Consider the following 14,251-nt stretch of genomic DNA (forward strand, 5'->3'; position numbering starts at 1 on the left):
AGCCTGTGGAATCCACTGGCACAGGAGATCAAAGGAGGAATGTCAAACAACAGGTGACTAGGATCTTTTAGCTAACAGCTGACACAATAAAAAATGGCAATATTCAGCTAAAGACCTGTGAAAGGATGACCCAAGATACCACACCATTCTGCAAACCTTCAAGAGATGGTCAAATGTTTTACACCTGCTAGTTTTAAAGAGTGTGCTTTCTCTCCATTCACACTGTGGAAACGGTCTGTTCTTCATGTGGGGAAAAGCAAAGGATGAGAAGTACAAGTGACAGGGTTTTACCTGATGGCAGGTGATGAGCAAAGCTGTCCATACAAAGAAACCTGAGATAGCCTGAGCAGCAGTGGTCATGAGGAATATTGGCTGCTCCACAGCCGTGGGGCTGCCATCCTCTGGCATCCCGGAGAAGTTAGGAGCCACAGCTGGAGTGGTGGCAGTTGACCCCAGTCTGGGGGCTGCAGTGACATCAGTCATCATAATCATGGTGTCTTTTGGTGTGAGGTTCCAGTTGGGATTGCTAAAGAGCTGCCCACGGGCCAAGACCTGTCAGGGAAGAGAACCACAAAGCAATTGAACCCAGCTGAGAGGAGTCAGGAATGTAACAGAACTTTGCATCTCTCACATGCCTTCCACCAGGCTGCTCACATGCTCTGTGAACAGGACCTGGGTGTGTCTGCCACTGCCACCCCCTGTGATATAACAGATCATGTGGCACTCAGACACCTCTGACAGCCCCCCAGAGATCATGAAATGGCCACTGCCATCATTGCCCCCCTTCTGCAATAAAAACATGTAAGATGAATACAGCATTCACCAGAGATCACAGAATCATAGAATGGTTTGGGTTGGAAAAGATCCTAAGGACCATCTAGTTCCAAGCCCTGTGCTATGGGCCAGGGACTCCTTCCACTAGACCAGGTTGCTCAGACTCCAACAAACCTGTCCCTGAACACTTCAAAGGATGGAGCATCCCTCTGGGCAACCTGTGCCACTGTCTCACCTCTCTCACAGCAAAGAATTTCTTCCTAACATCTAATTTAACCTACTCACAGTTTAAAGCCATTTCCCTTAGTCCTATCACTACACACCCTTGTAAAAAGATCAGAAGGAGGTATCTAAACCATCCCTACTGGAAGATGACAGGCACACTTAAGTTAACATCTCTATTTTCCATGAGAGTACAGGCTCTTCTGCTGTGTCCTACTGTCATGGTTAGCCTGCCAAGCAGCAACAAGCAACAAGAACATGTGCCACAGTGTCCCTGTGCAGGAAGGGGGCACAGAGAGGAATATCCTAATTCCTCCAGCAAGCAATACCCACCTCTCCTACAGCCATGCTGAAAACCACACTCAGCCCAAAGCACTCTCATTGAAGGATATGAACTGAAAGCTCTTCTCATTTTGACAGTGTGAACATCATGGAAGTCATGCTTTTACCAAAATTCGCATGGCATAGTACATTTAGCCAGCCTGTTATTAATGTTACTAACTTTGCACTGTTTTCTACATGATGTGAATTTCATCTGATTGGCTTTTAAAAGCCAGCTGACACATAAAAACACATACAGAACACAAGAATATGCAAGATTTCAAAACAGCATGACCCTTGGCCATTTCCTGGATAAAAAGCTATTTTCTTTCAATGGAACAAATTCTTGAAGGTCTAAGATCTAAAGTAGCTATTATTTTCAATTTGGTCATAAGCAGGCTCTAGTGTGACCTCTGGATTGTAGGAAGATAATCCACTTAAACCAAGATCACAAGCAGGCAGCCATTGGTTCTATCCATTAGAAGAGCTGCTTCTGATCCCCCTATCAAAGGGAACAGCAGAATATTGCCTCCTTCTGATAACCTCCTAATATTTTTCACAAGAGCACTTCTATAAAAGCTCAAGTCATTGCTCCTACACAGGCTTTTATGATCAGTAGATGGAAATGGCTTTGGAAAGGCCAATGATCCATTGCCAGAGTTTACAGCTGCAGCAGGGAAGGGCACATCTGTCAGCTACTGACAGCTTGTTACAGAACACAAAAGAGAATACATGTTCACAGAGGAACTGCCCCAGCCCTGCTGCACCTGAAGCCACAGCACAAACCAGGGAACAGGTACCCAGTAAAAGCAGAGTGCCAGTAGCAAGTCCTTTCCACATGCACACTAAAGCACAAAAATGGCCCCTTTAGCACAGGCTTTTCCAAAACACACACTCATCACCAGTGTGCAGCAGTCTGATGTTACCTTATGCCACACTCCACCTCCTTTCTGCTTTCTTCCACGGGGGAAAAAGAAATGTTCTGGGAAACACTCAGATTTGTTTAAGCATGTCTTACTATAGGTGGAGCTGCACAAGTGCTGTGCTTTAATTTACAAAATAATTGTCAAACCTGGCTTTTCTTTGTTCTTTCCAATAGATCCCTGCTCTGAGTTACAGCTTTCCATAACTGCATGTATAGTAGGATAACTCCTCCCCAGTCCTGATCAGTACAGAAAATGTAACTTAAGTTTTGAGCTTTCTAAGCATACACACACACATACACACACACATTTCATCATCTGTACTATATCTAAATATTTGGAGAGATGGAGGCTGGGTGGAGGTGTCACAAGTTAGCAAGGCTTTTATTACTTTTAAAAGAAAGAAATTTCTACCCAAGTAACTTCTGAAGCAACGGAATATGCACAGTGCTGAGAGTGCTTCCACAAAGCTCAAGAAGGGCACATCTAAAATGAAATCAGAGCAGATGCACCTGTGGTTAATGCAACCCTAAATAAAGCCCAGCCAGCTGCAGTCCTGCACATCCCAGTGCACTTTGGGAGCTATGCAAGACAGGAAGCTGCTAAGCCCTTCCAAAAGTTCACGGGGGAGAGGATCTGTACAGCAGACCACAGGTGCCAGGAGAAACAGGGCCTGGACCTCCACACTCCAGCTAATCCAACCACATCAGCAGCAGAGACCCAAATGCAGCAGCAGTGACATCAAGAGAACTGAGGATCTGAAAGGGAATTCTTCTGTGTCTCTGCACTCATTTAAAAATAAGTAAAACCAGCAAAAAGTAACCAACAAGCATTTTATCATGACAAGGTCAGTCATAAATTGAAGTTGTGTATGTAATCTTAACACTGCCCCCTTGTGATTATACATCAACAGCCATTAATTACAGGATTGTGCATCATTCTTCAACTAATCTCCTTCAATTCACACAGTCATTGAAATTAATAACTTTTTCCACCACTGTGTTCTGAAAGAAAATACACAAACTCTCTTACAAACAGGGCTTACATCTGCTACCCAAACCACCTCACCCATGAGCACTCAGGGCTGCCCCTGAGGACAGCATTTTATTTCCTTGACACCTTTTATTGGTTCTGTGCATCAGTTTGCAGCTCATTCTCCTTACTAGTGAAACATGAAGGAACGCTGTACTCCAAAATCCACAAAATTAACATAAGCCTTCCAAATTATCCCTTCTAATCTCCTCAAGTCCCACACAACACAGCTACAGTGACAGGTATAAGCAGTGCACAAAGCTGTTGTTATGAAATTCTACTGTATGCAAGAAGCTGAAGCTGTAAGAGCAATTCCAGACTATACTTAAGAAACAGGTAATAGCACAGATGACTGGAGCCTTAATCAGGAAAGTGGATTTCAGCTCATTCACTGCCACCAGCTCAGTCTGCTAGCTCCTCTTCTGCCTTTTTAAAAAGAGCATTGTGAGGGTGGGTTGTGGCAACTCGTCCCAACAGTGCTTGCTTCTGAGATGTCTCTTCCACTGTGCCACAGGACACAAGCCCACAAAAGCCCAGAAAAGGCAGTGCCTGGGAACATGTCACAGCAAAAATACTGCCTTGATAAGGTACAGATCCAGTGCCTTGCTATCAGCAGCTTCCCTCTTACGCTGTGAATGTGTTTTGACATTTATTTCTTAGACACCTACCTCCATCACAGCCCAAGCCAGCACCACAACACACTTTCCTGCTTACTCTCATGCCTGGGTAAAAAGGTACTTTCCAACAGCCATACAGCCATTCCCTATTCACCTCCATCACCTCCTGGCTGTGATCTCTTTCCTGGTGCTCCTCCCAGCTGGCTGTCTTTCTCTGTTGTTTCTTGTGCATTTTAAGCTCCCTGGCACAACCATCTTTTTGTTCTCTGTCCATACAGTTCCCAGCACTGCAAGGTACCAAACCACGAAGAAAGCGCTTGACATTACCATATGTCAAATTAGGGGCATTTGGAAACCCAAATTACCAATGCAATACAAACCAATCTAATGCAAATTAAATTTTGAAGCATTTCTTACTCTTTTGCCATATCCTATTTTCTCTTCCCACCTGTTTCATCATTGCTTTCAGTTCAAGGAAGAGTAAAGTTCCTTGCACACTTATTCTCCCTCTCTGGAGAGCTCTCCTAAACATATCAAAGGAAAATATTTCAACACTTCTAGATTTCACTCTTGGAGCTTTCCCCATCTCCAAGTGACTACCTTGCTCCCCCCGGAGGTAACCTGCAACATAACAGGACCACAACAGAGACCTGAAAAGCACCAACTTTGGGAACTGGAAACAAGCACATATAAAAGTACATCTACATAAACACACAGGACTTTTGGACACAGGTTAGGTGTATTCCAGGATGGCCACAAGAAACTTGGACCAGAGCTAGTATGATTCTCCTACATGGGTTACAGGAGTTTCTGGCAGTGCTGAGGTCTATCCACAACCACCTCCCACCAGGGAAGGCAGGGATCACACTCCCATCCCCTACAAGCTGTCACCTGGTCCTGCCCAGACGTCATCACAAGTTATCGTATGTTAGAGCAAGACAAGGCCTTGTGCTGCCAGGGCATTAGCTTAAACATCAAACCTCTTACACTTACCTAACACACCTTCTGAAAACACTTTAGGAGTATTGGGGGGACTCTCAATGCAAGGAAAGGAAAAGAAAACAAAACAAAACAAAGCCTGTGCTATTTCTATCAAGATAACTATCCTGATAAAAACCCAGGGATGCAGAACACTGTTACACAGATTCTTGACAGAGAAGAAGCTCCAAATGGCATGGGGACCAGTTCTCTTAATGTCACCACACAGATGTAAAGTAGCAGGGATGTGTCCACACAGCCTGCAAACAGAAAAAACAGCACACTAATTCTCCATCAGGAGCAGATTGCCAGTCCAGTATCTTTTGGAAACAGAGACCTCCTGTCTCCAACATTAACATGGCAGCTTCTTCTGCTGAAAATAAACTCAAAACAGAAAACAGACAGGATGTGGCAAAAGTGAAAACAAAAAACTTCATTTATGGCTTGCATAAAGGCATGGAAAATGTTACCACTGAGGAGGAGCCATTTCTACATAAACATAAATTGTTTATGAAAAAATATGAAAACCTCACTTCTGATGCAACAAAAGTGGTGTAAGAGGAGGGAAGAAAGGTTCAGGCATGGTCCTTTAGTTCCATGGGGTACATCTGAATATTCCAACAGAATCTAGTAAAGAAGGAGATGTTTGCCTGCTCTGATCAAGACCTACCCCAAAAGGAAAAGAACCCCAAACAGCAGGACTCGGAAGCTGTTCTCTCCCATCCGCAAAAACAATCTGTGGTTTTAAAATAGATCCTCTCATCCGAGGCTGAAAGTATTTAATTTCTAAACTGCTGAGTGAGCAAAGAACGATACACAAAGCTATCCCATGAAAGAGTCTTAACAGCTAAGCCTCCTTCTGCTGTACAAGACATACACCAAAAAAACACCCACAACCTGGCTGCAAGGTTCTCCTGGAGAGCTACAAGACAAGACAATGTTCTTCCTTAAAACCTACTCCACAGTCACACTGATTTAAATATCCACCATACTGAACTTGGTTAAAATACCACAAAAACATTTCCCATTCCCCTCAAATTCTTATTTCTTCAAGAGTTTCTCCATTAAATTATCTTTATTCTGGATCCAAAAAGGCCAATACAGAAGTGCCATGCCGTAGATAAATCAGAGCCTGAACTTTCTGCATTTATTAGGACACAAGCAAGAGCTCTATATTAGTGAAAGCAGCAGATAATGTTTTTGACAATGTGTCCTAGACTTACAAGGAATACAAAAACACAGGACAAAAAGGCTCAATGTTTATTTTAGACCATTTTAATTATAACAATGCCTAGAATTGCCATCTGGGACCAGCTCTTTCTATTGTGCTAGATATATATGATAAATAATTAATCCAAGGTGTTTTCAACACCCAAAGGGATGGCATCACCAGCTGAAATGGCAAAAGAGAGGAAAAGGAGCAGGTAGATAGAACAAAATAGCACTACACTACACAGTAAGAGAGTCATTGGCACAGCTGAAATCAGTGATACCAATCCAAGAAAAATCAAATGCTTTCACATTTATTACTTCTTCAATTGCTTTTGCTCTCTGGGGTAGCATCTAGTTTACTTAGCTATGAGACATGAAAAGGTCCCAACAGAGCATTTTTAAGCTCTCTAGTAGCACTCCTAAAACAATCAGAGTTAAGAATGTGACCTGGCATGCAATTTTAACTAGTACAATTCATCTGCATTTTACTGCTCGTGCTGGGCAAAGCTTTCTTAACTTCACGTGTGTCCAAGTCAGCCCACAACGCACACCCGGCAAACAGGGGTAGCTGTGAACACACCTGAGCAATGCTGGGCTCAGGCACACCACAGGCACTCACCAGGCTCACAAACACACACAGTGCCTGCAGCTGCTGCACCCCATGGCAGCTCAACGGGCTTGTCTGTCTGCACAACAAGTGCAGGTCCAAATGCAGCTCTCTCAGAGTTACCTCTTCAGAGGAGTGAGCAGTCTGCAGAGATGCCCCAGTCCCAATTTCCCAGCTGTCGGTACAGTCAGTGAAACAAGGGAAAAGTGTCACTGGGACAGAGGACCAGTAGGGTCAGCAAGAGTGGGACAGGGAGCCTCCAGCTCAGAAGCAGAAGGCAGAGGAGTCAGGCAGACCTAAGGCAGACCAAACCACATGGCAAGGCACACACCCACTAAGCCATACTCAAGAGATGATCCCATGCCTACATACACCTAAGACTGCACTGTACACATAAACAATTTAACCTTCAACAAGGTCACATTCCCATGTTCCTCACTTTAGGGAAACTAAAATCTGAGAATACCACAAAAATCTTCTGCACATGCAGCTCACACAGCCCCCACCCATTTTGCTAGCCTATAGTCATCCTAAGAGAAGCTTCCCCTCCCCATGTGCCCATTAAAAACACTCAGAATCAACAACAAAACCCTTTTACCCTGAGCCATGCACTCTTCTTTCCAGAGTTTTTTTCTGCTCTATTAATTTCTGTTGTCTCACTGTATTTGCACAGCCCTCCTCCCCCCCATCCTCCTCCTCCTATTTTTTTTTTTTTTTTTTGTGGACTGACCCACATTGTGATAGGTCAATATCTAACATCTAGTCCCTTTTTTGGAAGGAGATGGGAAAAAGAGAGAAAGGGGGAGGGAGAGGAGGAGGAGGGATGTTCCCCAACCTTTTCTGCTTTGAGAACAGGATCAAATACACTCGGGCCACGCACTGCATCCCTTTCCCATACTCCCAACAGCCCAACCCCACACAAACCAGGCACGCCCTCTGCTCCCAGAGGAGAAACACAGAAAGAGTGTAAAGATCTTCTGCAACTGGCAGAGGGGAAAGAGGCAAGAAGAAAAAAGGATGTGTTGTAAACAATTGTGTCCCACATGACAGAGGATGTTTGCATTTCATTTTCCAAACTCTCAAGAACAAAGTCAAATCAGAACTTATTCCACCAACCCTTTTTTTTTGTTTCCCACCTCTGAGTGCCAGGACAGGGCAGACAACAGTTTTTAAATTACCACAGGGTACACAGTTCTTTTAAGAAGAACCAAAACTCAAACTCTACAGCAGCATGGAAAAGTATTGAACTTGTGGCAGTCACACACAAAGGAAGTTTTTCTAATACATTAAAGTATATTTCTCCATCCAGAAGATGACATATAGAATCTATCAGATCAGATCCACACTTCAATTTAGCAAGTAAATGAGCTGAAAGAACCCAGACATTTTATCAGAGGTCTAGGCAACTGTGCAGTGGTGCATATGAGGGCAATGGCACATCTGACTTCCCCAGCAATCATTCTCTGGTGCAGACATGTAGCAGTGATGAACGCTGCAGGAGTAAAATCAGTGATTCTCAACAAAGCATGCAAGGCCACACTCCTATAAAGCCATTTTGTTAATAAAAATACTACAGAGGCAAAGTTCTGAAAGCTGAATTAGGACCTTTGTATTCCTGGACTCATGAGTCTCTTTATACCAAAAGCCATCAGCAGCAATGCATCTTCTCTATAGAGAAAAAAATCATGCCAAGCATCAACCTGAGAGGGTGCGTGCTTAAAAAAAGGACAAAGCTTCAACCCAATGTTTCCAGATGCTCTGACATTAAATTATGCACTTGCATGAAGTTAGTCGAAAGGGAATTTGTATGAATGACTTTTGGCTTAAGACTCCTGTAAAATCAGTGCCATCACAAAGTCATTGGGAGGGGGGAAAGGAAGTCTGTAAGTCAGAAGAGTTTGGAGGAGAGAAGTCACTCCCAGCTGACAGGACAAACAGCTGCAAGTGGCTTCACCCACCACTAACCATTCCTTCATAGCAAAAAGAGCAAGGAAGAGACAAGATATGGTGAGCCAGGAAGAGAAATTCACTCACTTCTAACCTGCCTCTTGAAGTGACTGACTTGTCCACATTCATTTCAAGCAACCTGGACAGAGCCACAGCTACATGACTGCTGCTGAGGCTGTATCTGTGCTGGAGACGACCAGGCAGCTGCAGCTCCCGAGCAATCAGCTCAGCAGCCTCCAACAGCCTCCATGTCATGTTCTGCAGCCTGAGGAGGGAACACTGGGTCCGCAAGGTCAGCTTTTAAGGTATTATTTCATCTCATCTCCTTCTTGAAGCCTCACTGCTGCACTGTGTAACATGCTGCAGTCATTTTCTTTGCTGAATCAGAGGGATTTTTTTTTACTAGCGAGTTGATCAGGGGCCACATGTACAAAATACCCAGGCATGGACACTTTGGGGCTAGACACAAAAAACGTGAAGCCATAACACCAACTCTCTGTGCTCTTGGTCACTCTTCATTACACAACATCCTCAAATAGCTGATCCTTTCAGTATCATCGGACTCCCAGGCACTGTGACTGTAAGATAATAATAGCAACATTCCCATCCTTTCAATACAGAGACAGACTTGAGAGTGGGGACACAAACAGCCAGGTAGTGTATGGGTTAATACTGCAGGCATTAACTGCAGAATGTCAGTTATTTCCCTTTTCAGGTTCCTGTGAATTATTCCTCTCGAGGGCTATAAAGACCTGGTCAAAGCCAGATAACGCACAGTTCCTGAGCAGCTTGCCTATACACTGTATTTTCCCTGGACACAGCTTGCTCTGTTGCCTTCCCAGACACGTTACTTACACCACCAGGAACAAAAACCCCATGGAGGTTGACCTGATTTTTAAAGAGAGAGAACCTGGCTATGAGCAAGTACTCCAGCCCCCGCCTCTTGTTAGAAGAGAGAGACTCTGAGGTGAGACTCCTGGAGGGTGGTTGCAACTCACAGCTTTATCTGGCAGAATTTCACTTCCAAAACTTTCCTGGGGAATTGATGCTCTGAAAACAAGTCCAGTTGCTCTCCCCAAAAGTAGTCCATGCAGAAAAAAAAAAAAAAAACCCACAGAAAAAACCCACCAAACCCCAGAAAAAAAACGGGAGGGGGGGGAAAGAATAAAAAATACCCTAAATCCCTTACTATAAGGGTGTTTTCAGTTCAAGCACTGTAATATTTTACAGTTATTTTAGCTAAGTGTTTCAATTCATCTTATCACAGTGTCAAACTGCTTTCAGAGTCCCAAGCACGCTGGCAGGGTGCGATGTCTTCACAGAAAACCACTCTTCCACCACAAGAAAGCAAACCCCAATGAGTCTGGGAAGAAGCGAGAGCAGCACACAACAGACACAGCACTCCAAGCAAACAGCTGGGCAAGGCAGCACACAAAACTCCAACCCAGTGCTATTCCCTACAGCACCTCAGATTTCCAGGGCCTTGACAAGCACAATCAACCACAAACTCTAAAGCAGAAAAGAGCTTCTGCCCCCAGCCAGGGCTGCTCAATAACACCCAGCTGCTGTGTTACACGGGCAGCCAGCAGCAGGCAGGTACTGGAAAACTCGACTGTACAAAGGCTAAATGCAATTTCTCTCTGAGGCTGTGCTGTCCTCTTCATATTGTAGACAGATCAACCTGTACATTCACTGCTGCTTTCCTTGGTTTCCTCAGTTTTAGGCTGGAAACACTGAGAAAACGAGTCATAGTGATGGCACTTCAGAATCAGCAAGTCTGATTTGAAACTTCGTGTTTTACTTCAAACTTCATTCAATACAACACTGGGCTCTTGAAGCAGCTAGGACCAAATAACAAACATCTCCTGAGGAATTCACTGCTTCCACCAGACATTCCTGCAAGAGCTCAAAGATAGCCTTAGAGCTGCTGGAAAATGAAACAGGCACTTCTGCTAGAAGGAGCAGGTAACAATTATCTCCCTCAATGTAAACATAAGCCAATTAAAAGCGAAACCAAAACAGGAAGGGAGAAGGAATGAAGGGTAAGTTCCCCATGTGGAAATTAAGAGGTTGCCATCTTACACCAAAACATGATTATTAGATGCTTTAGTTAGTGCAGCAGTAGAACTGGGTAAAAAAAGGGACTACCTTTTTTGAGGGGGAAGGAGGTGTTTTAAAAGCTATTTTGTGCTAGGAAAAAAACACACCCACCCTTCTTTTATCCATGAGAAGAAAAGAATCCTAATCACCAATTGCAAAAGCTCACCTCCCAGCCTGCTACCAGCAAACAGGCAAAGAACCTGACAGAGAACAAGGCAGATTTCTAGCTGGATTCTGTCAAATGGTTAGAGACCAGACAGCTCAGAATGCTTTTGCCAGACCAGCTAGTCACACTGAACTTCAGTTTCTGACCAGTTTATCTAAGAACCTTCCCCTTTGGACCGCCACATGTCCTAAGGAGACAGACAAACTGAAGTCCAAAAGGTGCCCAGTCCCGGGAGTGGCTGGCTCATGCCTTTGCTCCGCCCGTCCAGCACTCTGAGCCGACTGCAGAGAGCGAGTGGATCACAAAGCAAGCACCTGCCCGCACCACCGAGCTGCTCAGAAACGCTGACTCCACTGGCAAAGCTCCCCAGCCATTCTGCAGCAGGACCAAACCACTCCTGCTCCAGATGCACAGGCACCCACCTGCTGCTTCCATGCCATCTAAGGTTTACAGCACAACTGTAATAATGACTGTATTAAGGACCTAAAAGCATGCTCCCTAAGACCAGAGCAGCTTTTAAGCAATTTTCTTGGGAACAATGGTGAAAAGAAAGCCTGAAGTAGGCCTTTCTAGGATACCTCCATCACAAGAAAAGCTCTCCCAAAACCCCTATTGTTTAGTGCTTAGCCAACATCCTAAAAAGTGTGAGAGTTTATTTTTTTGACAAACAATATCACACAAATACAAACCTTTAGTATTAGAAACCTGAATAACATGAACATTTCCAGAGAAATCTGTGTTCCCTTTAGGGGAGGCTGCTAAGCTCTTAGACCAAAGGGTAACTTCCAGCAACACAAGTTCAAAGGCACAGTTAACTGATGTATTAAAAGAGCCAAGTCTTTGTTAGTGGGATGTATGCTCTATTACGTTTTCATTGATTGTTTTCTTTTTTTTGCAGGATAGGAAAGCCATTTCTATTCACCCTATTAGCCTTTGCTCTATTATTGATCAGTGTCTTCTATTTTTATCTTTAACAGAGGTAAACAGTCTTCTCTCTGGGGAAACCTGTCTTGATGTCTTCAATAATTACTCCTGTTCAAGCTCCTTACATGTCAAGAACAATCTCAAACTTTCTGTAAGCAGAACCCATCTTCACTATTTCCTCTAGATTTCCCACTCCTCCTCCTCCACCCACTCTTGACAGCTTCAGAGTGTTCCAGGCAGCCTTCAGAGAGCTGTCCCTGAAATCACTCCAGTTCCTCTCCACAACTCATCAGAACTCAGTCACGCACACGTTCTCTCAAAGCCCTCCTTCCACTACAAGCTCCAGCTGCCGAGGCTGACTTTAGCCCTTTCAGAGCAATTGAGATTTCGAGTCTCCATGAGCATCCGAACAAGAGCCACCACAACTCACGGACAGTGCAAGAGAACGCAGGCACAGTATCAGCCTCCGCACACACCTACCACACCAGCACATGCACGAGGCGTCTGTCAGTCTATCCAGAACCAAAGGAACCCCAGCACACACACACCTGGTGCCCACCACGTTACTACAGCCTCCTGAGCCCACCCGGACAGACACAGCCGTGCGCACAGTGACACCCACCCATGGGCAGCCAGGAGCGTGACAGCGCCGGCAACGAGGGGGCTGTGCTGGGGCGTGTGCGTGCACAGCGAGAGCGGAACAGCTGCAGCAAGGACAGGCTGCGGGGAAGGAGGGAGAGCAAGGAGGCTGCCCCGGGTGGGGGCTGCCCTGGGCGCTGTGGGTAGACGCGGGGGCGGGCGGCGTGTGCGCTGGTACGGAGGCCGTGCCGGAGGAATGTGCGCGGAGCGGAATGGCGGGGGCAGCCCTGAGGAGAAGGGGGCGCACAGCGTGGGGGGACCGGGGCGGAGGGTTGAGCGGGGACGGGAGGAGTAGCGCGGGTTACGCCGGGGAACGGGAGGAGCAATGCGGGGGAGCGGGAACAGCGACCACACCGGGCCGAGGCGGGGCGCAAGGTGAGTCCGTGGGCGCCACAACGAGCCACCCCCGCGCTAGCGCGGCCCCTCCGCTCCGGCCCGGCCCGCGCGCCCACAGCCGCCCCCGCCACGTCTTACCGTGCAGCGGGCGGGTGGGCGCGGCCCAGCCCGGTGGGGCGAGGAGGGGTCGGGTCGGGCCCTGCCCGCTGCCCCGCGGGCGGCGCCGGCACCGGCGCGGGGGCGCGGAGGCCTCAGGAGCCCATGGCGACGCCGGGCCCGGCCCGGCCCTCCCTCGGCGCCTGCGCACGGACCGAGCGCGCCGCCCACTGCCCGCGAAGGAGGGGGAACAGGATGACGTCACCGCGGCTCTCTTAAAGGGGCAGCGCCGCCGGGCGCGGGTGACGCGGCGGCTTTGCGCAGCGGCGGGCGGAGCCGTGCGCGTCCCGGCGCCGGGCACACGGGCGGGCCGGCCGATCGGCCAGCGGCTCTTCCCGGACGGCTAAAGGCAGGACTGGCCGCAGGAAGAGCCGCCCCAGGCAGATTTTCACCCGACCTCAGCAGCGCCGAATTCCCCCGAACCCCGAGTGAAACAAACACATGGAGAGGTGCTGGAAAGCAAAGCCGTGCCTCTACTCAAGTCTGAACAAGGCACTCTTGAGTCTAAAAAAAAAAAACCAAACCAAAACCACAAAAGCCGAACGAAGGAAGAAAGCAAACGCACCACACCCTAGAACGTTTAATACGCCTGTGTTAGCAAAAGGAGGTGGCATCCTAGCCGCGATAGGGTTGATCATTTTGATGATTTTCTCCTTTTCTCCTGCTGCACTACAAGTCCCCTTGCCCATCTTGAAACAGATACGGAGCTCCTACCACACGTGGCCCGAAATGGCAGCGCATTCCCGTTCTGTCCCAGGGCAGAGCTCCTGCCCCAAACACCCCCACAGCTCCTAGACCCTGCCAGACCACACTTCTGCTGCCTCCCCCACACTGCAGGGAGGGCAGTGCTGTCCTATACAAAAGAAACGTCCCCTTTCCCACAGAAAACAGGATTTACAAGTGAAAAAGTCCAGTTGCATTCTGATCCAGCAAAAACATACTCAAAATGGAGGCAGGGCAAATGCAGGATAGAGGTAACAGCAGAAAACCCCATACCCCTGGAACTACTTTTCTCTTCCCATCCCTCCTACACTGATCCCTGGAGCTGGAAGACCCATGCAGCAGGGAAACAAAGGAATAGCTCTTCCTGGCCAGCTGGCAAAGAACAGGCTTGCAAAGAATTTGCAAAGTCACCAAGATCCATCATTTATTCCCAGCAGGTGTTTCTGAAAATAAGTTTCAAGGGTTTGACAGAGCCTGGAAGAAACAGGCCTCTCATCAGGATAATGCAGGGATGTGTAACTATAGGAGCAGCAATTTAGAAATAAATCAGTATTAAAATTTAGTATTTTACTGC

General features: G+C 46.8%; 1 protein-coding gene across 2 annotated transcripts in view; it reads right to left on the reverse strand.

Annotated features, from left to right (window-relative positions):
- TMEM184B (transmembrane protein 184B) overlaps positions 1–13,072 on the reverse strand; it is a 30,275-nt gene extending 17,203 nt beyond the window's left edge. For both annotated transcript variants that reach the window (XM_005488615.4, XM_005488614.3), the window contains exons 1-2: positions 12,937–13,072; positions 292–552 (exon numbers count right to left, since the gene is read on the reverse strand). In XM_005488615.4, the coding sequence (XP_005488672.1) occupies positions 292–492 (201 nt within the window). In that variant the 5' untranslated portion in view covers positions 493–552; positions 12,937–13,072. The remainder of the gene's footprint in view (positions 1–291; positions 553–12,936) is intronic.
- Between the last annotated feature and the right edge of the window lie 1,179 nt (positions 13,073–14,251).

This window comes from Zonotrichia albicollis, chromosome 4 (genome assembly GCF_047830755.1).
Source record: "Zonotrichia albicollis isolate bZonAlb1 chromosome 4, bZonAlb1.hap1, whole genome shotgun sequence".
NCBI classification, from domain to species: domain Eukaryota; kingdom Metazoa; phylum Chordata; class Aves; order Passeriformes; family Passerellidae; genus Zonotrichia; species Zonotrichia albicollis.